We start from the raw sequence: 25,262 nt of genomic DNA on the forward strand, positions 1-25,262 counted from the left end.
ACTATGTGCATCAAGGCAGAGCAACACCTGAAGAGTGGAGCTGGTTGCCTGTCATTTGTTGAATTATTTCATAAACCTTGCCATTGTTTGTTGGATGAATTATTTGATGTATAAGTGTTTGAAGCATTCACCCACCTCTGCTAAGGAGGGGTGTAATCCTGTGTGGGTATTTGGAGAAAGTAAACCCCAAGGATGGAGAAGAATTCCTTTGGATACTGAGAATTAAAGCCATCAATCTCTTTCTCCACTGGTTTTGGCTGTCAACCAAAGAATAAAAACCACTAAAAAATGGAACCTATTCTTTAAACCATCTCCTTCTCCCATGGCCATAACATGCACCCATAACCCACACCCTTTCCCATAGTTATTTGCAGGGAATCTGGTAGCCTGCTAACCATCTTTGTCCATTCACTCCTCTTTGGCTGACTTCCTTCCCTATGCCTGGAATTTCAGTGGGTGGCCTATTGGCCATTTCATGTCTCCAGGCTGGATTCTGCCAGGAGAAGTAGGGAGGGCTGTAAAACACAAGGCTGTGCATCCCACGATTTCTGTTGGCAGGTGTGCATTGACATGCAGGATTCCTACCCATCCTCCCCAGCCTTTCTGCAGCATGGCTACCAGAAAGGATTCTTCATCCACAGCTAGAGTGACCCTAATTGGGAGCCTGAGATGCCCCAAGACTGCACCATGCAGTAATGGAGATTCTGATAAAACATCTGGATCCTATATTGGGGGGGGAGGTCCCATGGCTTTCAAAGGAGGATGACTAGCCTCACTGTTTGAAAATGGCAAGTTATGTGATGTGTAAAGGGCATGTGAATCTGTGCAAACTATACCAGCCAGTACTCATTCCTGCAAACCAAAGGCAGCAGGGGAATGGAGGCTGCAGGGCGATTTGCTGAGGAGGTTTGGCTTTGTCTCCTTTAATCTCTGCCAGGCTGTTCTGCTCCAGTGCAGGCTCAGAGTTGTTCTGTCCTCACCTCCTTCACAGCAGCACTAGCGATCTGACTCACCTCATCTCCGGGGAGAGGGTTCAGCTCTTGCAATGCAGTTTAACTGACTCTCTCTCTCTCTCTCTCTCTCTCTTTTTCCCAAAAGGAGCAGCATTTCCAAGAGGCTACAGAACATTCCATCGGCACGGCAATGAGGCAAAACGAGATGTATGTAACACTGCAATAGTGCTCCAGGGGCCAAATCTGTTCAAAGCCTGAGTAAACCGGCCTCATGCAGGAGATCTCCAAAAGGGGCAATGGGAAACATCCTTCCCCCTGCCACAAAATAGTGCATAATGCTAATGGTGCTGCTGTAGACATGACTTTTAGAGCAGCTGTTGCTGCCACTCAACCCTAGACATTGAAGGTTTGACAGGTGGAGCTGTAGCCACATCTCTCCTCTGCTTGGCTATGAGCAGAGTCACACCAGAGCACTGGTCTGTGCCACGCAGGAGTTGGGAAGCCCTATGCATAGTCACTCCATGGCAGTTCCTTGCGGGGGGGTGAGCTCTCCACCCCCACAGAGTGGGGTGAGGTAGATTAACCCTCCACATAGCAGAAGGCCCCGTAGGTACTTTGGACAAGGGGGACAGAAGGCCAGAACTGAAGGGTTAACAAATCCCATAATATTTGGTGTTTCTCTTAAAACCCCTGCTCCTGGAGGCATGTGATTATGTGAGGCTCTTAGCTGCCCTTTAAAGAGAGAAAAGTAAGATTTTAGCGCTCATGGTTGCAGAGAAAAGCAATAAAATGTGACCCAAGTAAAACCAAAGAGCTCCAAAATAGAAGGCAAAGGAAATGAACTCAGTTTAAATCTCATGATTTTTGACCCAGCCTTAAGATTATTGGGAGGGGAGGAGCAGAGAAGGATTCACTCGTTATTTTTGAACATCTGAGGTTAGCAATGCTGCCACCATCTAGCAGGGCTGCAGTGTGGCAAGCCAGCCTGCCAGGGTTAAATGGTTGGAGAACAGACGCTGCAGGATCCAGCTGCCATGCATAAAAAAGGGGAAGAAGAAAGGGAGGAGCCTGGGGGGGAATTATGGTCCTCAGCTGAGCGGGAAAGAGGGTGTTCTACTGCGTCCTGGAAAAGGGAGGGAGCTTTGTCTTGCCCGCTTGCAGCCTGGAAATGGGAAGGCTTCGACCTGGATACAATTAACCTTTGCTCTGGGAGCCTCTGGTGCTGAGTGGGGAAGCTGGCGCTTCGACAGAGTACAGTGAGTCTGAAAAAACCAACTGGGCTGGAAAAAAGTAGTGAGACAAGAAGCTAGGGGGGCAGTTGTAGCACATAGGACTGAGCCCTCTCTCCCCAACTATCGGGTGCCAAGTCCGCTCTGAGAGCTGTGCGAACATTCGTAGTGCCCATGACCTCACCACCTGCTCATCACCACTCCCCATTCTAACCTCAGGCGCGCTCTTCCATTCCCAGTGCAGCAACCAATCAGCCCCTGGCGACCTACAACCCTCTCAGAAACTGCTCTGCCTCTGCAAAGGAAACGCATTGTCAGACCAGAGCTGCTGCCCCACCAAGTATCATTTTCTTGATAAGCTGCAGTTGGCAATACAGATGACTGCATATTCCTCTACTTGACACCCCCACCCCCCAAACGTACATCACGTTAGTTAGGGTGTGTCTACCCTGCAGAAGGGAGCATGCTTCCCAGAATGGGTAGACAGACGTGCTTGAGCTAGCACACTCAAAATACCATTGTAGCCAGGGGTAGCACAGGCAACGACACGGGCTAGCTAGCCAAGCACCTACCCAGGGGTCTGGACAGGTTTTTACCCAAGCTGCCCCCAGCTGTATTGCACACATCTGTCTATCTGCTCTAGGAAGCACATCCCCAGCTGCAATGTAGACACACCCTCAAGGAATAAAATGCAGCTTTAGCTGGTGCAGCATCTCCATGTCAGAGCAAACTGTTCAGCTACCTGCAAAGCTACACCCACTAACGAAAACACATTAGTTATAGTGAATGCCTGTACAGTGGTTGTGCATATATAGCCTGGAGTCCACTGAATAGCTGTGAGGCTGCCCTTGCATCAGGTGACTAGACAGCTGAGGTCCTCCACATGAAACATAGGCAATGCATTGTGAAACCCCGGGGAAGCCTTATGTACCAGCCACAATATAGGCATCGTACTGTGAAAAGGAACTATGTCAGATGCACAGGATTTTACAGAGATTCCAACAGGAGAGGGCATTTCTTTTAATACTAACACCAAGGAGAATGGATGGTGACTGAAGTGATTTCCTTCTCATTCCCTGTCAATGTCAGTTTGCTTTGGCAGATAAGTTCTCTGTAATTTCACTCTCATTGCTATTTTTTCCCCTCCAGGGCCTGCATTTCACATTTGGGTTTGGAATTGAATTGCTCATGACTCACCAGTAACCTTATTATTTTCCATGTAAAAGGCTGCGTTTCCTTCAACAGTGCATTTTGGTTCCACTGTTATGTTCCATTCTAGAAGGGGTCAATGAGGCTAAGGGACTTGCCCAGGGCCACACAGTGAGTCAGTAGCACAGATGGGAATAGACTCAAGACCTCCCTGGTCCCCCAGGCCATTCCCAAGAAGGCCATAGCTGCCCTTTGAATTTAGCCCTTCTGCTAACTGGAAGGTATTGCTGGAAACGATGCTCTGAGCTGAAAGTTGCACTCAAAATCTGTAAGTTGCATCTGGAGAGCAAAGAATGAAATAACTTACCCTAGACTTAGTTTAGAAACAATAGGCTAAATTTTTTACTTACACGCATTGAATGGGATGGCTCAGTGCTGAATTTGGCATTTATTACCTAACTACCACCATTTTTGCTGTCCTTCCTGACAGTCACAACAGGGTGGACTTGAACACACTACCTCCCTGCGGGTGTCCTGGGTAAAGAGGGGCCAAAGCTGGAACCCCAGTTCCAACATGGCCAGACTTTGGCAAAGTTTGGATTCAAATCAGATCTCAGCTCCAAGCTTCCTGACTTGTCCCCATAGTGTGAGGTTTACTGAACTGTTGCAAAGTGTTTGTAGCTCCTCAGATGGAAAATAGCATTATATATTGAAATGTAAAATATTAACCCTATGAGGGCTTTAATCCCAAAGAATTACATCTAGCACGATTGAAATGATTCCCTGTGTATATGAAATGGTGCGGAGCATAGCAGTCATGGGAAGGGTACATATTGCCCAAAGGTGTCAGACTAAATTTTTATCCTACAAAAGTGCCCAGGGAACTTTGATCTGCACACAGTCACCTGTTTGGCGTTAGATACCAATGCCAATAGATACCCATTCAGTAAAGACAAGTGAAAAGTACTACACTTGGGAAGAAAAAAATCAAATGCATAATTACAAAATGGGGAATAACTAGCTAGGCAGTAGTGCTGCTGAAAAGGGCCTGGGTGTTATAGTGGATCACAAATTGAAGATGAGTCAACAATGTGATGAAGTTACAAAAAAGGCTAATATCATTCTGGTGTATATTAACAGGAGTGTAAAACACTGGAGGTAATTGTCCTGTTCTACTCTGCTCTGGTGAGTAGAGTAGTAGTGAGTAGAGCTGGAGTAGTGTGTCACACTTCAGGAAAGATGTGGACAAATTGGAGAGAGTCCACAGGGAGGAAACAAAAACAAATGTTAAAAGGTTTAGGAAACCAGATTTATGAGAAAAGGTTTTTAAAAACTGGGCATGTTTAGTCTTGAGAAAACAATATTCGGGGACTGATAACAGCCTTCAAATATGTTAAGGGCCATTATAAAGAGGATGGTGACCAATTGTTCTCCATGTGCACTGAAGGTAGGCTTGATCTGTAGCAAGAGAGATTTAGGTTTGATCTAAGGAAAAACTTTCTGTCTGTAAGGGGAGTTAAGTTCTGGAACAGGCTTCCATGGGAGGTTGTGGAATCCCCATCACTGGAGTATTTTAAAGAACAGCTTAGACAAACACCTGTCAGGGATGGCCTAAGTATACTTGGTCATGCCTCAGTGCAGAGGGCTGGACTAGATGACCTCTCAAGGTCCTTCCAGACTGTGCTACATGATATTGGCTTTACATATTCACACAGTTCACTTGCAGGACACTGGTGTTATTTCAGAACTATCTAGGCAGCAGTGTTTGTGCTGGCATTGTGGCTTTAATTTAATAACACATAATATTTAATATGACTCATGTGGAGATGGTTGAGCTTCCTTCTAGCTCAACATTCCATCACTGAATAATGTTGTTTCACAGGGCTCTGTTTATTAATCATTGGGCCAACAGAGCAAACACAGACCTAATAAAAAGATTAATAATTATTGTTATAATTATTAAGCTTCCTGCTTTATCCCCAATAAGATGGTAAATTAGGTCCAATCTCGTTCCTACTGAAATAAATGGGAGTTTTGCTACTGACTTTGCTGGAGAGAGGATCATTATTATGTTTTATTATTATTTATTTGTATTATTGTTGTGCCTGGGAGCGCCAGTCATGGACCAGAACTCCATTGTGTTAGGCACTGGATAAACACAGAACATAAAGATAATTTCTGCCCCAAAGATCTTACTATTGCCACCTTAAGTTAACCCAGTTGTTGTAGCTCTAGTATTTACAATTCAGGGAACAACTGATTAATAAATATATTCAACATTGCATTGACTTGATTTTATTTAATTCTCTGTTTTTCAGTAAAATACGTGTTAAGGTCAAATCCTGATGTTGGCAAAAGCTGCTTGTTTTCCTTGAGGCTCCTGAACTAGTAGGTATTGGTTTTTGAGGAGCCACTGGAGCAAATTGTGAAGTAAGTGATGTATGAAATGGAAAATCTCTGTACGGAGAATACAGATGTTACTTTGCAATCATTGCTGGACTGGTTCCTATGTGCTAAAGAGACTCTCAAAACTCTGCTCTATCAAAGACTGCAAAAATGCCAGCCAAGCCAGCTGCATTAAGCTCCCAAATGTAAAAGGCATTAGATATATAAAGCTAAGGCGCAAATACTTATCTTATAGGTTCAATGCTGAGAGTATGAATTCATTAGCCCTTCCTTAGAAGGATTGGTTTGTTTCTTGGAATTATGTTTTGCAAAGGGACTGTCTTGATAAAGACCATTCCTGTCTGACACACAGATGTTTCCAATGAGTAAAAAGTAAGACTAGAGGGTTAAATCCTGTTGGCCTCACTCAGACAAAACCCCTGTTGACTTCAGCGAGGATTTGGCTCACGAGAGCAAACCCTTCCTCCCGGTGAGGAGGGCCCTCTTGCAGCACAGCTGGGATGGTACCACCACAGAAGGCTGATAGCAGGGAGGGGAAAGCCATGCCCTAGTAGGTGCCCTTTTTTGGTATGGAGCCTGGCCATGCACACAAGGCATTTGGGACTGGGCCAGGAGAGTGGCTGCACCAAGGGATCTCGCTACGTGCCTCCTCTAGCTCCTTGCCCACTCCTGGGCCAGGGAGGCTGCTCCAGCCACCCCATGGTTTTGCTTAAGGACTCCTACTTCCTCCACGGTAGACCCCAGCATCCAGCCCAAGAGCTTGGCCTGGGTTTTGGAGGGGGGGGGGTACGGCCTCATAATGATTTAACGTGTCTTCTGTAAATGTGGGTAACAACTTAAGCGTCAAGTCTTGGCACGTGTGTGCTCTCCCATAGCAATATCGTGAGAGGAGCGGCAGACAAGTAACTTTGATCCAGCAATCACAGGGCTCATTAAAGGTTAGGCAATAACCAGCCTGTCATATTGCCATATACACAAGTGAGCACTCTTGAAATCGTGTCACAGCATTGGATTAAGTTGATTAACAAGCACTGCAATCAAGGTATTTGTTTAGGGAACAATATTAACAACAACAGAAAGCATCGCTCACCTATTTTTTTCCCCATGTGTGAAATATCCCTGGATCCCAGGAAGGTGTTCATCCTTCTGGCTATCTCTGCAACCAGAGATCATGCACTGAAGAACTGTCTGGAGAATATACAATACAGCATAAGCCCAGCGCTCCACTTACTGACTGACACTGGTATAAATATGGAGTGGTTCCATAAACCTCAGTGGAATTAACCTGGTGCAAACCAGTGAGAAAGGAGTCAGGCCTTTTCTGTTCAGTTTGGTGGGTTTAGCAGCACAAAATCATGGACTGAGTACTCAGTTATTCTTAGGTCTCTTAAGCCATCTACTGGAAATACGCATAAACTGCAATGCAAAAGAGCACGATACAACATATAATATGGTTTTGGTTGCATTATATGTGAAGCGCAAGGCGTCCAGGAATAAATGAGAAAAGTGGACCACATAGCTACTGCTTGAAGTATGCCATGTCAGCCAACAAAATGTTGAGAAGTTGCATTCTTGTCTTGCATGACTACAGTCCCTACAGACTGAATCCTGTCCCCTTAACAGCCCTGAGCCCTCTGAGCAGTCACTCTTGTGTGCAAATGGGCTGTTACAGGATTCCTCCCGCTCTACCACAGAGACCAAACTTCTAGATGTTTCAGGGGATAAGGCAGTTTTCATGCCCTCCTTTCCCTGGCTAGCAGCTATTTCTGCCTCGTGCTTGCCTGGGCACCTTTTAGCCCGCATCCTGGGGAGATTATTTGTCTGTCAGTCATCACACTTTTGTCTGAGAGTACATCTAGTTTTCCTAAAACTTCAGATGAATCTTTCCTATCATGTACAATTGAATTGGCTGTCATGAAGACTTCTTCAGCCCCCATTTAAGTAATTCTAGAGTTGTCATAAATGCTAAGGTCTGTAAATCAATGGAATTTCTGAAACAGCCTAAACCTATTCATCAATTAGTGGCCACATCTCTCTCCGGTTTCCACCACAGATGCTAGCTGCCTTGAAATCCAGCCACACAAGAGCTGTCGAGCCACCAGGCAGTGCTGTCCCAGCTATCCAGTATGATAACTAAATGCCCAAGCTAGATTAAGCAAAGGGAAGTCACCAAGATTTTGAAAAGGCCTTCAAAGATTTTTGTATCATAAGGATAATCAGTAAAATTGAGGGCATGCTTTTGATGTGATATGTAATATATTTATACCATATAAATGTTCTGGGAACCTTCCATAGAGCAGTGCATTTAAAATAAACTTATAAGGATTTCCACTATAAAAGCCCATAGTGACCATAGCAGATGTGAAAATTGGAGGGCATGTTATACACCTGAGCTTCCATGAGATGGCAGCATTTCTGGAAAGGAACATAATTTATAAATAGACAAATCGGACTGTTAGTGAGAGCTGTAGTAATCTATATTAATAAGATTCCAGGAATGTCACTGAGTCACACCGAAGCCTAGCCTAGAATGTCCATTGAGTCTTGCTAAGAGTCCTAGACCATTGTGTTATCAAAGATAACTCAACGTATCACGATTCTTCCCCTATACTTGATTTTCTTGCAACAATTACATTGGTCATATGAGGGAGACTGCACAGATGCGGGGTTACTAGGTCCAACTGCCACCCACACAAATCAACACAGCAAATCATCCCAGCAATGCCCCGAGACTTAAATCAACACAACCACCCACTCTACAGCACAATCAACATATACAATCCCAAACACACACATTCCCCCACCACAGCACACCCCCTCATTTGCCACTATAGAAATCCAAACGACAGCTATAAAAAAAATTGGAACAAATCAAAGGCTAGATTCTCCTTTATACTGAGCCCCTTTACACCATTCTGGCCATGTGAAGGGACTGTGAAGTGGGAGTAGATTACATTTACATCCATTGTAAGTCCCCGTTCCCCCTGACAGAGTGGTGTACAGGGGCCTTAGGGTAAATGGGAATGTGATTCCTGATGTTTCACTGATGTATTTGTCAGCATTCTAGAATTTTGCAGACACAATTGCCAGAGTTCTAGAATAATGAATGTATTGCTAAGGGTCTGACTCAATGCCCAGTGATGTCCCCCCCCCCCCGCCCCATTGGCATTATAATGGGGGACTGGCCTTTTAAGGTCAGAGGCGGTAGCTTGAGACAGCAGCTACCCCATTCCATGTGTCCAGGAAAGTGAATGAAGCAGTCTCTGGGACAGAGGAAGTTGGATCTGGGGACCAATTAATGACTGTGAGGGGAAAGCTAGAGGAAAACCCAGACCACTGTTCCTTTAAGAGCCCCAGGACCATAATCCTTATACAGTGGGTGGGACAAGACTCACATATCGCCGAGGCAACACAAACAGGTGTTTGGGATTATTAGACCCACCTGGGAAAGATTAAGGATCCGTCAGGTGGCTGGGCAGGTAATTTAAAAGAAGACTCCAAGCTCAGTCAAGGTGTGGCTTGAGGAAGCTGTGGTTGGGAGCCTAGGAAGAGCAAGCGTGCAGCTAGCCCCCAGCCCTGGGAGGAAGACTGTAAAACCCTGATCTAAAGGGGTGAGTTTGAAGGGTGGGGCAGCCAGGACTAAAACTGCACATTCCAAAAGGAGCTCTATGGAAACCCTGCACCTAGCAAAGGGTGAAAGAGGGATGGATTGTATTGAACAAATTAGATCCCAAGAGAGGGGGGAGTAGCACTTCTGTGAGTGGCTTATTTCTGAGAACCTCTGAGGGAAACCGTGGCAGAGTGCCTGCAGAGTGCCCTGGAATGGCATCTCCCTACAATCATCACTGGGTGTTGGATCAGGCCTCTAGGCTCTTACTTCCATTGACTTCAAGGGAAATGAGGAGCCTAAATACCTTTGTGGATCTGGGCCTTAGAGATGCTAGATGCCAAACTCCGCACAGCTAGATGTCACCCATGTTATAAATAGGGCTGGATTAAGGCAGTCCAGGGCCTAGGTATACCAAACCTAGGCCCATTGGGTCTCCATCCCTGAGGCCCTCCCCCCACACTATTGTCTGGCCCTATAGTGGGATTGGGTGGGGGCATTCCCCCTCAGAGGGGAAGGGGCAGTAGCATAGGGCCCCTATTGCTTCAGCATCAAGGCCCCTCCTCTGGTCAGAACTAGCAGGGGCAGCAGCAGGAATCCTCACCTGCCCCTGGAGATGCAGCACCATGAGGTCACTGTAGTATCTCAGTACCTTCCAGTAGTGCATAAAGTGACATGGTTTCATCCCTCATCCACAAGGGAAGGTTTTGTTTTGGTGGTTTCTTTTTGTTGTTTTTTGTCGTGGAGTTAACACCCCATTGAGATGCAGGAGGCAACTCACGCCTCTCAGAACTCTTGCTCCAGGCTATCTGCACACTCGGGCAGATGTCACTGCAGAGGTTTCATTCCAGTCATGATGTCAGACTATGTGAAATGAAAGCTGAGATTCTGACCTCATCACATGACTCCAAAACTTGGGACCTGTACACCAACGTATAGTGGCTATGCTTTAAACTGGTGCTGGTTATAGCAGGGATCGGCAACCTTTGGCACACAGCACGCACCGCTTCCCGCAGCCCCCATTGGCCTGGAGCGGCGAACTGCGGCCAGTGGGAGCTGCGATTTGCCAAACCTGCGGATGCGGCAGGTAAACAAACTGGCCCAGCCCACCAGGGGGCTTACCCTGGAGGGCCACGTGCCAAAGGTTGCTGATCCCTGGGTTATAGGAACACTGGAAGCTGATGTCAGCTATTCATCCAGTGATAGCCCTGAGCTGAAACTTTGTGGTCTGTCTTGGCTGCCACAGGCAGGGCATTCAATGCCCAATGAGCAAGAGGGATAGGGGGTGTTGTTTGTTTGTTCTCACTAACAATAACTCTTGCTGGCCAGGTAAGAACAGTAGGGTTGTTGGGACCCTGAAAGGAACTCTAACAAAGCCACAGCTGCGGAGGAGTCTCAGACCTCATCTATTCCCTACATATCCCTGTGGTCACATAGGCCTTATGGGTGTAACACAGGCCTGAAGAAGTTTGTGGTGCTAAGAGGTATGGATGATGTATCCTCTGTAGGATGCAGCTGCTAAAGGGAGAAATGACCACATACTTGAGAAGACCTGCTCTTAAAGCTTAAATAAAAGTCCAGAGTGACCAAATCCCATGTGGGAAAGCAGTCCAAACAAGCCAGCACATTTATCTCACTCTGACTGGACTCTGGCAAGAGGCAAGCTGCACTGTTAAGTTAGCTGCTCAAGAGGGGGAGTTCACAAGGATAATATCCCACCAGATTTCATGAACATGTGCATATGTGACTAGCTGTCCTCTGTCTCGTTTACTGAAGCTAAACATTCATTCCCACCACTTTGCCTGGAAGTTGCCTAACTGTGGAGGAATAGCAGCAGTGCCAGGCCGGGACAATTTTGAGATAGAAAAAACGAAAACTTCATGAGTCTGAAATTCTCAGATCATTTCCTGGAAGGGAAAGAAAGCACCACACGTTACAGGGGAGAAATTAACACAATGGGTCATCCTTGCTTATTTAAAATAAAAATTAAAAAAAATCCAAACCTAGGTCTAAACAAACTGAGGTGCCGCCAGTAAGTCCCAAGCAGGCCTGGAATCTTTGCCAAGCCAGAAGGGGCAGCATTTTAAAAGACTCCATTCAGCTTCTTCACTGCACCTGGAATGCAAAGAAACAGAGGCTTTACTTTTAATCCTAACTCTCCTTCTCCTTAAAGAAGAAAAAACAAAGTTCCATTTTATCTTTAACAACCAAAGAGGGTATAATTCAGCCTTCCCCAAAAATGCAGGATTTAAAAAAATGTAAAAATTGGGGGTTTGGGACAGAAAACCCAAACCACATCCTGTGCATGAGGTCTCCAGTCTGCAGGAGTTTGTTTGGGTATTCAGCTCCATTTGAATACTTCACATATTAATCAGCAGAGAAATGTTTTGATGGAAAATTACTTCTGGTGTTTTTCCTCTCCAACTACATAGCACAAGAGTTCAGGGACAGTCTGCAGAATGGTCACTTAATTGTGCAGTCCGGGCCCCAATGAGAAATGAGTTGTGTGACAACCACTAAAATGTTTACTGCAACCAAGAAAAAATATTTAGTGCATTAAAACTGGCTGAGTAGAAAATGGAAGCCATTGATTGAAGATTTCAGCAAGTTCTGTGGAAATAACAATGCATTTTATATGGTACAAATACTCATTTTATTTGTGAGTGAATTCTCTTCTGGAACACGATGTAATAAAATATGTCCTTTTTGACGTTACACTGCAGGGTTTAGCCTAACAAAAACAGTGTTTGGAAACTGTTGGAATTATCATTTATGCAGGGTATTACCACAATACTAATTTAACCATAAAAATTCCTTAAAGTCCAAAGGCCAAATGGTATTTTATACAATTGCTCTAAACATGCCTTTTAAAAGCCTAAATATTAAGCAATTTACTACGTCCAAACAGTGACACAACATTTACAAGCATTTGATCAAGATACAAGTGGGCTAAACCAAGGGGTGCTTAGACCCAGATTGGTGACTCCAGAGTGCTCAGGCAGATATTAGCAGTGAACCCTTTAAGAGTTAACTTTTTTATACCCTGCAACAAACAAGTGATGTCATCCCCAAATACTGACTTCAGCTTAAAACCAATTGGAGACAGTTCACCCTTATTACCAGTCTTAATCCAGATAAAATTTACAACCTCCTTTCTTCTCAAGGCCTTTCCTCCCCTCCTTCTTACTGACCACCAGTTTTTCCATTGCACCGAGTTCACATAGGCTGCAACAGTGGTGTGTGGGTTGGAAGGACCGTGCTGGTTTATTTGAAGACAGATACTCTTTGTCTTATTTAAAACCATTTGCAGCCACCTCTATTGGTCACATGACTTCTCTTCACAAACTTCTCCTTATCCCATTAGTTATTCTTTGAACCAGATGTCCTCTCGACTTCACTCCTTCCGGCCTTGTATCTAATTATTTTCAAGGCCTTCCTCCTGCTTACTACTCAGGGCCTTTCTTTACAACCCATTTTCTTAACCAAACTTAAACTAACCGTAATTCTTTAATTTCATATTTGTCCTGTAGCATGTGACCGTGGTAGTGCATTGTGATTGACATTCACATTTGGCTTTCAAAAATTAGGTTTATTTAGCAAAATCCAGTACAATATCTAAGCAGAACCTGTGGTATGATGGGAAAAATCCTTCAATATGCTGAGTATACTCAACCCTGACTGCAAACTTCAAGGGGTATTGAAAGGCATCAGCACTCTGAAGATTTAGGCCCTTCATTTGGCTGAAGGGTACCATAATAAATTTGAGATATGGGAAAAATTTAAAATACAGTGAGGCAGAGAAAACATGAATGCCAAACAAGACCCATCAGGCACCTGGTAAAAATCAGGTGATAGCCAGCAAACTTATGCTTTCCTAAGGAAGAACAGGGTATCCATTGGTGGCTTCTAATAGAAAAAGACTTTTCACTTCAACCTTGGTGTTGAGCGCTGGTGGAATACTCTCACATTGGGCCACCCATTCTCTGAAACCAGAAGAACAGCCAACATTTTTTGATCCTCCTCCTCATGACACACTAATCAAAATCAAACTCACAGCTAGTCTTGATGAGCAGCAGGTTCTCACACCTGCCAGCAATTTGGCCCCGAGGGAATCAGATGCCCAGCAGGTGGGATGTAATAGGTGTCCGAGGTGAAGGTGCTACTACCAGCTGTGCTTCAGCATGCTCCCAAGCTGACCAGTTCATAGAGCAGCAATGAGACAAGTCTCTGAAATACAAGTTATCCCAGGAGAGGAGCTGAGGGTTGATGGTAAAATGTACATTTTACCTAGTCAAATTTTATGCTTAACCATGCACTTGCATTTCAAAGGTGAAAGCGACTTGGAAATATTTGTGCTATGGAGAAGATGTTTTATGCAAAAATCCTAGTTGCCACTATCCTCATGGAAATGGTCATTCTCTCTCCTTCAGCGATTTTCATCCTGGCAGTGCTACAAAGCCACTTCATCAGCAAAGAGTGATAGCGATTCACAAAGGCACACAGCAAATGGTCTGACATTCCAGTTACGTGTTTGAACTGTTGCAAAAATGCATCCCTGTCAACACAACATGACATGAGAGGCTACAATGTAATGCAATTGCCTGACATTGTTTCATATTTATTGGGTGACTCTCTGCAACTCCATTTGACTAACATTGCCTTCCCGCTCCACCACCCCCGTTATACTGACATTCCAATGGTTCTCAAACCATGGGCTGCAACCCCAAAGCGGGTCGTGAGTTTCTTTTAATGTGGTCACCAGGGCTAGTGTTGGACTCCCTGCTGCCAGAGGCAGAAGCTGAAGCCCAAGCCCCGCCGCTCAGGACTGAAGCCATGCATGAGCAACTTAGCTTCACTTGGTTGCCTGTGGAATGGGGCCACGGAAAATTGCCCTGCTTACCACCCCCTAACACCGTCCCTGATTCTAGACTCTAGAATCTAGAGTAATACAGGACACTGAGGTCATGTAGTAATTTTTGTTGTCGGAAGTGGGTTGCAGTGCAATGAAGTTTGAGAACCCCTGCTATATTCTGACTATTCAAGAGAATTGAAGGAATAAGGATACAATACTCTAGGCCACCTAGATAGGACAGTGATAGTTGCCTTAGAAAAGGCCCAAATATGGGACCTTATGTATGACACAAAATATTCATGAAAGAAACTTAAAATACTCTTAGATTCTTTCATTTTAAATTAGTGCCCATAACTCTTCATCTAGCCAGTGTCTGTGTTCAGGGTCTTTCTAGTCTTCAGTGTATGAGCAGACAAATTCTTGCTATGCATCCTACTTTGTGTAGTAAAAATCCTGCTCCCCCTCTATCTCTAATACATAGCACAGTCTTCTTTTTAACTAGAAAATTTCCTGGAAAGAATGGGTTAACATGACAGGAAAGAAGATTATCCATCTCACCCTCCCTGTGCAAACCCAGAATATGGCTAATCACATTTACAAAACCTCACACACTAGGAGGTTGAGCCATCCTTTTTCCAAACGTACAACTTCATTTAGTCAGTATCCATGTGCTGCTTCCTAGTTCTGGGATATCAGCCATAATCTCTCCTTATGCTTGCTTGGTCTGAGCTCAGATCTTTCAAAAAGGCACTTACAAGGCTTTTGGGGACTGAAGAAATTGAAACATACAGTAGTTTTCCAAGCATGACTTATTCAGTGACTTGAAGAATTTGCAAACCTGTTACATTTAACTGAAACAAGTACTGTGTATGTTATCCAGTGTACTCCATGCTTTCTACATTGGATAGTCATGAAATGACATTTGGAGAGAGAACTATGATAGGGAAAGAGACCTCACTCTCAGCTTTATATTATCTACTTTTATCTACCATGTTAGTTTCTCAGGCTGTGCCACTTGAAATTCCACAGGTTGGCAGTGGCTCAGTGTAATTCTTGACAGATTTCAGATTCTCTCTACAACAGACAATTGGCCACAAACTCAAGAGCTTTTCTATCTAAGCCTATATTGGTCCTGTTTGTCAGAGTATGAAACTCTGGAAAACAACTTACTGTAACTCCAGAAATAGCTATTGCAACAACATGTCAGTTTCACATTTTGTCCAAGCATGACATTGTTGCCGGCACAAAGGCCTGAGGCGACAGCAACAGTGGTTCGTTGCCCGGTGTGCCTCGCTCCAATAGACACACCAAGGTGGAGAAGCAAACAAAGGTTTATTTGAGATCTCAAAGCACGGTACTTGGAGACAGACAAGTCTCAAATCAAGCACACCCCATACAAGCAGCTCTTTCTCTTTATACATGATTTCAGCTAAGCATCTCTATTACCCCCACTGCCCAGCCCCCCCTTCCCCCCCTCTTCTTCCCTCCCTTCTAGTTCCCATATAGCAGATACATTATAAAGTAACAATTACACTAAACAGGTTAAATCATACCTGGCAAAAACCACTTTAGCTCGTTAGTAACTTTTTCCCGACCGGTTATTTTGTTTCACTCCCTTCAGCCAGGTGCAAGCAGGCTTTATAATTGCCTCCTGGTATCAGTGTTGCACTGATAACTAGTTGCCACACATTCCATTCTTTCCATCTGGCCTGTGGGGTTAATTAAAGTCTAAACATGGAAGCGGTTCAGGCAAGCAGAGGCCTGATACAGGGAGCCTTCATTGGCACTGTTGTTTTCCACCCTTCTGTTAATACTGGGCTATTCCTGGTGCCACCAACAACATGACGCACATAGTAATCTATTAGCTCCAAGACCTGGAGGAGGTGGTAAACCTCAGGTATCAGGGGATAGCCACGTTAGTCTGTATCCACAAAAACAACAAGGAGTCTGGTGGCACCTTAAAGACTAACAGTAAAACATAATTGGCCAAAAAGCAATATTTGAACAGCTTTCCTTTGAACAGATCAATGCATTCACCGTCTTAAAAGGTCTATTCACCAGCTGTGTTTTATTTGCCACTCTACCAACTCAGAAGATAAGTGAATGACATGACCATCCTTTACAGTAACTTCTTATTCCATGCAACAGGAAATTATTTGTGCATCCACACCTATTTCAGGAGCTGAGCCCAGCATCCAAGTCTAGCTCCACATAGATCTCTTAGTATTCAATGTGTAACTGCATGTTGTTTCCACAAACCTGTTATATACACAGTGGAGGCTAAGAATGGGTTATTCAAAGTCAGTTTGCAGCAGCAGATAAAGATCTGACTGCCAATGGGGCATACTTTCTACCCTGAGCAGCCTCCATGGACCAACCTGCAGGGTCCTATAAACAAAGCTATCTCATTTTCTGAATGACCCTGTTATTGGAAAGCAAGTACGGACAAACTGAGAAAACTGCTTCTAAAAACCCACCTGGGTCACTGAACAATATCGTGGATTATGGCTTTTGCAAGTTGGAGGTGATCATAAGACCTTGTCTAAACACACAAGCTGAACTGATTTAACTATACCAGTATAGTTAAAGCAATACACACACACACACACACACACCATGGATGCAGTTACACCAACATAAAGGTGCTTGTACCCATCTAGTGTAGTCCTCTAGGGGAAGGAAAATAAACTATATTGGCATAAGGCACCTTTACACTGATATAACTCCATCCAGACTACGGGTATATTCTCTCCAATTTGTCCACAACTTTCTTAAAGTAGGGTGCCCAAAATTGGACACAATATTCCAGCTGAGGCCTCACCAGTGCCAAATAGAGCAGAACCTTTATCTCAGTTTCTTACATGGGACACTCCTGTTAATACACTCTAGAATGATATTAGCCTTTTCCGCATCTGCATGACATTGTTGACTCACATTCAATTTGTGTTCCAGTATAACTCCCAGAGCCTTTTCTGCAATACTACTGCCTAGCTAGTTATTCCTCATTTTGTAGTTGTGCATTTGATTTATTTTTTCTTTCCCAAGTATGGTACTTTGCACTTGTCTCTATTGAATTTCCTCTTGTTGATTTCAGACCAATTTTCCAATTTATCAAGGTAATTTTAAATTCTGGTCCTATCCTCAAAGTGCCTGCACCCTTCCCAGTGTGGCAAATTTTGTGTGCACTCTCCACTTCATTATCCAAGTCACTGATGAAATTATTGAAATGTATGATTCCCTTTGTACCTGATCCACAGAGGATATGAGTCTGTTACAGTTCTCAGCTTGGTTGCTTGGCTTTTTTAGCTCATGCTGTAGACACTCATGCTTTCAGCTATAGTAGTTGACAGTTCAGTCTCTGGTGTGACAGCTTAAATGGCAGCCATCACACTTACCTACTATGTTTTCAAGGCAGACTATATGTTTTGTCTTGTACTTGGTCAGCAGTATGTCAGAATGCTCACTACTACAGGACCCTGTTGTGCAGTGATATTTAAGAACACCACCAAGGAGTTAACGTTACTGTGACAGAGAAGCAGCAAAGAATCCTGTGGCACCTTATAGACTAACAGACGTTTTGCAGCATGAGCTTTCGTGGGTGAATACCCACTTCTTCAGATGCAAGAAGAAGTGGGTATTCACCCACGAAAGCTCATGCTGCAAAACGTCTGTTAGTCTATAAGGTGCCACAGGATTCTTTGCTGCTTCTACAGAACCAGACTAACACGGCTACCCCTCTGATACTGTGACAGAGACTTCATTATGCTGATCTAACATAACTGCAAAGTGCCTAGCTCCTCTGGCGAGAGGGCTAAAGAGACCTACTCATACTTTATATTAAGGGTACATTTATAAATAGTTTTTAAAGGGTTAATTAATTATTAATAGATGGTTTAATGATTAATCAAGTGTTATGGATTGTTAGAGTCAAACAGGTTGTTTATAGCAATCATTAACACCTTCTCCTGATGTCCTGATAACCAGGGCTTGGAAACAGATCCATGCACTATACAGGCACATCTCTGAAACTATTATCTCGTTCTCCTGAATCGCAGCTTTTTTACCACTCTCCCGCACCCCCAGCTGTTCTGGTTGTGAAGAAAACCTCTCAAATGGAAATGGAATGTAGCCGTGCAAAGATCTCAAGGTGAGTCTGAAACAGCTCCAACAGGTGTGAATGGCCCCATTCATCTTCCTGAGGTGTGAACCCAGACACCCAATGATGATTGTCTGAACATCAACACAGTTAGCTATTCCATTCCTCATGTAAAAGAGGAGAAGCCGGGTCACAGATCTGCACAATTCCTTGTGGGCAACATCTCATTTTTGTGCCACAAATGGGCAGGAGGTGCCACCGCTTATTTTTTTTTCCTTCTAATCAAGAAGGATCCAAGCCTATGGAGGACAGCAGATTCCGTGGGCATAGTCAAGACCACCCAGGGAAGCCTGATTTAAAGAGCGCCGTGGACCTCAATTAACTGAGAGACCTTTGATTTTGATGACTCAAATGAGAAGTGCTTATTGTGGGGGAGGAGGCTGGAAGAGTACCAAGACTTTCCCCCCCCAATCCAACCCGAGTCTATAACACATACTACTCATGTCAGTAAACTTGTAACATCTATTAGTCACCTATTAACCCATTGTATGCTATTGATAAATGTACCCTTCATAGAAAGTGACCAAAACCCCTTGGAGAGCTACAGAGCTCAGTCCTGCTGCTAAAGAGCTCAGTGGCAAAACTCCCATTGACCTCAATGGAAGGAGGATCATGTCCATTGTCTATCTTTAACTGGCTTAGGCCAGACCTATTTTCAAGAAGCTGGATGGGGATGTTGCTAAATGTTTCTATGACATTCACGTAAGTAGTCTGACTGTATCTCCTTGAAAGTGACAATGCACAGATGTATGTTTCTTGAACGCCCATTTGCTTTTCCATGACATTCATCCTCAAAGTTTTAAAAATTACTCCTGAAAAATGGAGTTCACTGACAGCAAAACAAATAAATTGTTCAGTTCTGGTATACGCTCGTAAAATTGATCTGTTCCAGCTGAAACCAGTTGAAGAGGAGAAATGAGAACAAGGGGGTACCTTATGCTGAAGCCAGTTGAAGCATCAAACACATTTCGTAAGCTAGGAGTACAGCCAACTCTATCACTACAGTTTTATAAAGCTGACCTCAGGCAGTTCATATTGAGCTGTGGCTGTGTGATTTGCTCTCTTAGCTGCTATAGAGACGCTCTGGAAGCTTCTTATTAGCTTTTGAAAAGAGACATGGCACAAACTGGACTTCTAATTTTTCTCCTCATTAGCATACTACTGCTGGATCAAGCTACTGGCCAGGCTTCCAAGTTCAAAGCCAGAAAGCACAGTAAACGTCGAGTGAAAGGTAATCAGTTTAATTTGGGGGGGTATATGCCACGGGCATTTACAATACTCTTAAATATTATTTGAACCAGTGGTTAATATTATTTTTAAAATGTGTTATCAAAGGGTATTTGTGCCTATATTTACTCTGTCTAGAGAGATTTTGTATACGTTATTTGGGTGTAGTGTAATGTGCCAAACTGTATTACATAAATATAGGGTAGAGAGCCAAATACCGTCCTCTCAGCTCCATTGACTTTATTTGGGATTCTGAGTTGTAAATGAGATCTCAGTTTGGCCCATGATTTTCAGTTATGTATTATGTAATGGATATCACCAAGAATGGAATATCGTGTGCATCTGATCAAAACAAGCTGAAGAAACTAACAGACTCCCAAGGATTTTTGTTGAGATTTATTTTCCATGACCTAGAATGTTTTTTTGTAACTTTTTAATGGGATATTTGTAGGATATTCTTCTATTCTAATTCTTTAGGAGTGTTGTACAATGATAGACAAAAGAAGCCAGAATGAATTGGTGAGAAAGGTATAGTTTCCCGCTAAACATATGCAGAGCAAAGACAAAAACCTTGAATGCTGGGAAATGTGTGTATTTAATTTAAACTTACTTCCCATTTTTTAGAAAGCATAATGTAGATTACACAGTTGGTGAATATTTACTTATTAGTCAGTGAAAAGTAAGCAGCTTACACAAGTCCATTTCTTACTATGCTCACACTACTCTGAAAGTCAGGAGACTATATGGCATTTGTTTTCCCTTCTCATGAATCTATCTGTCTAGTTTTGAGGGTTTTCCACCATGCTCATTACCATGGTATCTGGGAGCCCTGATTCCTATTTTAACCCATGTGCATTTTTGTGCAGTAGCTAAGTAAATCTGAACATCGGGCCTTTTTTATTTAGGTGACTAACTTTAGACACCCAAAATTGAAAATGTCTGCCACAGCATCTTTTGGGATTGTTTGGGGTTCTTTTATCAAGACAAATACATAAGGCAGGTTGTAGCCCAATCACTAAATATAGTTTTCAATGCGAAAATTCCATGAAAACAAACTCTCAACATTTCCAACCTACAGCATTATGTCGATCTAACTTACATATGAATACAGCCACTGTAGTTATTAAATCGCTTGTGTGTGTGCACAGTTGGCTCCTTGTGTCAGCAGGGCGTGTCCACACCAGGAGTTCTTGTACCAATTGAATTGTCAGTGTAGGACATTGTGGGATGGTTTTTGAAAGTCAGTAAAAGTTGACGGAAGTAACTCAGTGACTACATTGACCCTGCATTGATCTAATTTCATCGACCTTGACCCTACCCCATTTGGGGAAGTGGTGTTACTAAATTGTTGTAGAGAGGCGCTTATGTTGGGGGGAGCCAAATTTAAGTGAAGACACTTCCACAGCAAGGTTGATGTAATGCAGCTTACATTAACCTAACCATTTAGCATAGACCAGGCCTCAAATGTACAGCCAAAACCAAATCTCGTCAGCAGCCCTAGTACAATAATGACTGATCTCTAAGCAATAGTCTGAATTTATAATTCAGTAACACATTAAAAAGTTGGAATACGTGAACTACCATGAGAGTGCATTGGAATTTACCTAAAGAGAGCCCAAAATGCAATTCAGTAGAAACCAATGACAAAATAGCAAGCTGCCATATTAATATTATACTGTACTTAATCTTGGGAAATTAATTTTACTAAACCTATGTATTTTAAAATAGTTAAATATGCAATGTATTTGTTTATGAATATTTGTAGCTTTATTCTCATCCTGCATAAATTTTGTGTTGGTATAATCTCGCTGATTTCAATGGAAGAAGGTGCACTAGTGTCACAGAGAAGTGAGTCTGACCCAGGTGAACATTTCCTTTGGCTTATATTGATTATTAGAATTGCATTGCTTTGATGTTGTGATTTTATGGCATGTAAATGATTGCTACTTAATTTTATTGCATTATAGCATTTTGATTGTCTCTGAACATTGTAATTACTATGATTTTTCTCCCAACTAAAGAGTTATGCAAATCTCATACCTGCAGAAGCCCATGATATTTTAACAGGGCTTCTGATTTAAAGATATTCTTGAATGTGTATATTTATTCATTCATTCTTTCTCTTAAGAAAAGGATGGTGATCTAAAGACTCAGATTGACAAGCTGTGGCAAGAAGTAAACTCCCTGAAAGAAATGCAGGCACTTCAGACAGGTAAAACATGTTTTATTAGTCTGTTTTACCAGGAAATAGAATCATAGAATATCAGGGTTGGACCTCAGGAGGTCATCTAGTCAACCCCCTGCTAAAAGTAGGACCAATCCCCAACTAAATCAACTAAATGTCACTAAACATTTTATCAGTGAAACCAAACATTTCCTGCCCCCACTATAATGTTCAATGAGGAATCATACTTCTTTGACAAGTGGGATTCCTTAGCAACATGTCACTGAGATGTTGCCAACATCTTCCACTTGATGAAGCCAGCAATGACCTGGACTTTGGAAGAGCCATGCTGGCATACCTCGTGGTCTATTAGCACATAGGGAAGCATAGCCAAAAATAAATAAGATTTAATAAATGAGACCATTGTGCAAATCAAGCATTGAATGTAATCTCTCTCTTTTAAAAGGCATTTCTAGTTTTAAATCACCTTGGGTCACTTGAAATTAGCATTTGAAGGGAGGAGGATGGTGGAAAAAGTGACTGGAAATGAAGCCCTAAAGAGTTTAGGTCCTCTGTACGTTATCTTTCTAGTGACAATATTTATCAATTGCCCAAACAGAGATTTGAATTATGAATTTCCAATCAATATCTGACGACCAGGACATACTGTAACTAGCCCTTTCGCACTTGCTGTCTTGAATTTATTTACTAGGCCCTAGGCGTAGCTAATACATAACACACTTTACTTTGGCACTTAAATGTCACAAGTATGAAAAGACCTTTAGATCCTTGTCTTTGGTGTGAAGCCAGGAATACACCAACTTCCTGGCAACTAAACCAGCTCTGCCAACAATACAAACATCCATTTCTCCTCAGCATATGTTATGAACCCGATGAGGTGAAGCCAAATGTGTAAAGTTGGCAGTAGGGACTATTTACGGGGGAAAAAAATTAAACAAACAGGCCTACACCGTCTTTGTGTGTATGTGTGGTCTCAAACAACAGCATAAATAATCCTGAGGAAATTACGTTCCTGGCTGGATCCAGGCTGAGAATGGTGACCCAAGTAGATTAATATAAAAAGCGTAGAGGTGGGATTTTCAATAGCCCCTTCTGAAATTAAGATCACAAGTCACATTGACTTTCAGTGGGACTTGTAGGCCTCACTCCCTTAGGGGCTTTTGAAAATCTCCCACTAAAATGTCAACTCTGTTCTGGAACATCCCTGGCCATTTTGCCAGCCAGGGCAGAAAATGTTCTTGGTGGTCTCCCTACCTCCACAAACCTGCCCACGAGCAGCCAAATGCACAAAATAAAAAACAAAAGCTGAGTGGCGCTGCCCTGTTCACCTGCCCCTAGAACTGGTCCAGACCCTATTCTAATATGTGACTCTGTTTCTTAATCAACATGCTCAACCATATCTATTCACAGTCTGTCTTCGTGGAACAAAGATCCATAAGAAGTGCTACCTGGCATCTGAAGGTGCCAAGCATTTCCATGAAGCCAATGAAGACTGCATAGCCAAGGGAGGGACACTGGCTATCCCCAGAGACAATGATGAAACCAGCTCCCTTCGAGACTATGGCAAGAAAAGTCTGCCAGGGCTTGCAGACTTTTGGTTGGGTATCACCGACATGGTAAACGAAGGGAAATTTGTTGATGTCAATGGGATGGCTCTAAACTATTTCAACTGGGATCGCTCCCAACCAAATGGGGGAAAGCGTGAAAACTGTGTCTTGTTTTCCCAGTCATCTCAAGGCAAGTGGGGGGATGAAGTCTGCCGTACTGTCAAAAGATATATTTGTGAATTTCTAATCCCATAATTCCATTCCCATGAGCTGAACCAATATTTAGTTATTAATGTGCAGGTTTTGCATGTTAGTAGTTCCTCCTACTTACAGTGGTGAATTGAAAATACTTATTAAAATGCACATCTTCCACAATACACAAACCTTGCCCTCAGGCAGGAATTTTCTTTATTAATTTATTTTCCATTCAACTGCTAAAAAGGTTGTGTTTAGTGAGGTGTCTCACCATGCAACTGTCACATATGCTGTACGTTTTGTTTTGAGATGTATTGCATCATATTTTGCCATATTCTCACAGTCCGATGTTCATGTTATCAACATCATAAAGTCAAAATCCATCTTTCAAACCCACACTACATATCTCTATAGATTACTGTTTGCTCGAACCCCCTCCAGAACTCCGGTCAATATTTATGAAAGTTCCGTACATAGAACATTCACTAGAGAGTGAAGTTTGCCAGCATGAGGCTATGGAAGCTTAAGCAGAACTTTAGTGGTGTATAAACCACTGAAAATAGATGGAATTCATCTGCTGGAGCTCAACAACGTAGCTCTGAGATAAGATTTTGATCTAAAGGAAGAAAAAAATGAATAGAAGCTGATATTATTCTGAAAGATTATGGAGTTAAAAATGACACATTCCTAGAAAGTGGGGGAAATATTCCCACTAGCGATCGAGACATCATGAAACGCCAGCTGTGGAAATCTTTTGTATGTACTTGTCATTTGGAAAACATTGTCTTTGTGTTTCTGCCCTGACTTGTTTACATGCAAATTCCAGTTAAGCACCTGATGTTTGGAAGTGGAGGAATTACACTGTTTATTTTTTGCTATTCTTAATCTTTCAAAAGAACTGTAAATAAGTCCTATATGTATAGAGAAATGGAAATGATAGAAAAAAAGAAGCCAGCCATATACTTTGCTTTGCATCACCCAAGTATACTTTATCTTAGTGGTATATACAATGCAGTTTGCAAATAACCTCTTGCATCCTAGAACCTGAATTCTGTTACTTGGAAGCCAACTCTTAGTTTTCCTTTTAATTATACAATACATTTTAATTGCTAATAAATCAAACATATAATTCACTAGTGGGTTGTTGAGTTTTTTTTGAGAACATGAAGACATGTACAATCAGCATTTCGGAGATAAAATGTACAAGATTACATGTATTGTGGTTCTCTGTAAATATTGTGTATACATCCTGTAAGAGAGAGAATTCCATCAACACTGAGGCTGAGTGAAGCTGCTATTCCATAATATCGAGTACTTAAGGCGGGCTTTGCTCAAGATGCATTGAGAAGACAGGGGTCAGACACAGATTAGGTTTAGGATAGGGCTTGGATTCATGTTCAAAGCCAAATCTGGGCTAGGATCAGAGTCTAATGTCACCAAAATCTTGCAAGACTCTGGGCCAGAAAAATAGAAATCATAAGAGTTCAGCTGTTCTTGTGACATTTCTGCTATCTTGGGCTGAGTTTGATGCTGTTGAAGTCACATGAGAGATATAGAAAATAGGCCCTTTCTGATTTCAGCTCCAACCAAGAACCAAAGCTAATGCAGCAGGTCTGGTGTCAGCAGTGATGCAAATGGAATCCATTTCTTACCGGTACGGGGGCCGGGGGGACACCAGGAGCAGGTGACCTCTTCACATGACACTCCATGTGACTCCTCCTCGCTCCCAGCCCGGGGCCCCCATGCTCTTCCCATC

At 42.9% G+C, this 25,262-nt stretch overlaps 1 protein-coding gene and 1 long non-coding RNA gene across 4 annotated transcripts in view; one reads left to right on the forward strand and one right to left on the reverse strand.

The window, feature by feature from the left end:
- The window catches only part of LOC123349261, a 38,020-nt gene extending 31,100 nt beyond the window's left edge, over positions 1-6,920 (reverse strand). The window contains exon 1 of the long non-coding RNA XR_006573437.1: positions 6,828-6,920. This is a non-coding gene — a long non-coding RNA (uncharacterized LOC123349261). The remainder of the gene's footprint in view (positions 1-6,827) is intronic.
- On the forward strand, positions 1,148-24,624 carry CLEC3A (C-type lectin domain family 3 member A). 3 transcript variants are annotated; one of them, XM_044987171.1, is made up of 5 exons: positions 1,148-1,160; positions 18,252-18,343; positions 19,507-19,583; positions 21,708-21,791; positions 23,175-24,624. In XM_044987171.1, exons 2-5 carry the CDS (start codon positions 18,309-18,311, stop codon positions 23,564-23,566), a joined length of 588 nt encoding a protein of 195 aa, XP_044843106.1. In that variant the 5' UTR covers positions 1,148-1,160; positions 18,252-18,308; the 3' UTR covers positions 23,567-24,624. The 3 variants fall into 3 exon arrangements, with proteins under 3 accessions (XP_044843106.1, XP_044843107.1, XP_044843105.1); XM_044987172.1 differs by lacking the exons at positions 1,148-1,160; positions 18,252-18,343 and adding an exon at positions 19,001-19,054; XM_044987170.1 differs by lacking the exons at positions 1,148-1,160; positions 18,252-18,343 and having other exon boundaries at positions 19,293-19,583.
- The last annotated feature ends 638 nt before the right edge of the window (positions 24,625-25,262 follow it).

The sequence above is a fragment of the Mauremys mutica genome, chromosome 14, assembly GCF_020497125.1.
Source record: "Mauremys mutica isolate MM-2020 ecotype Southern chromosome 14, ASM2049712v1, whole genome shotgun sequence".
NCBI lineage: Eukaryota > Metazoa > Chordata > Testudines > Geoemydidae > Mauremys > Mauremys mutica.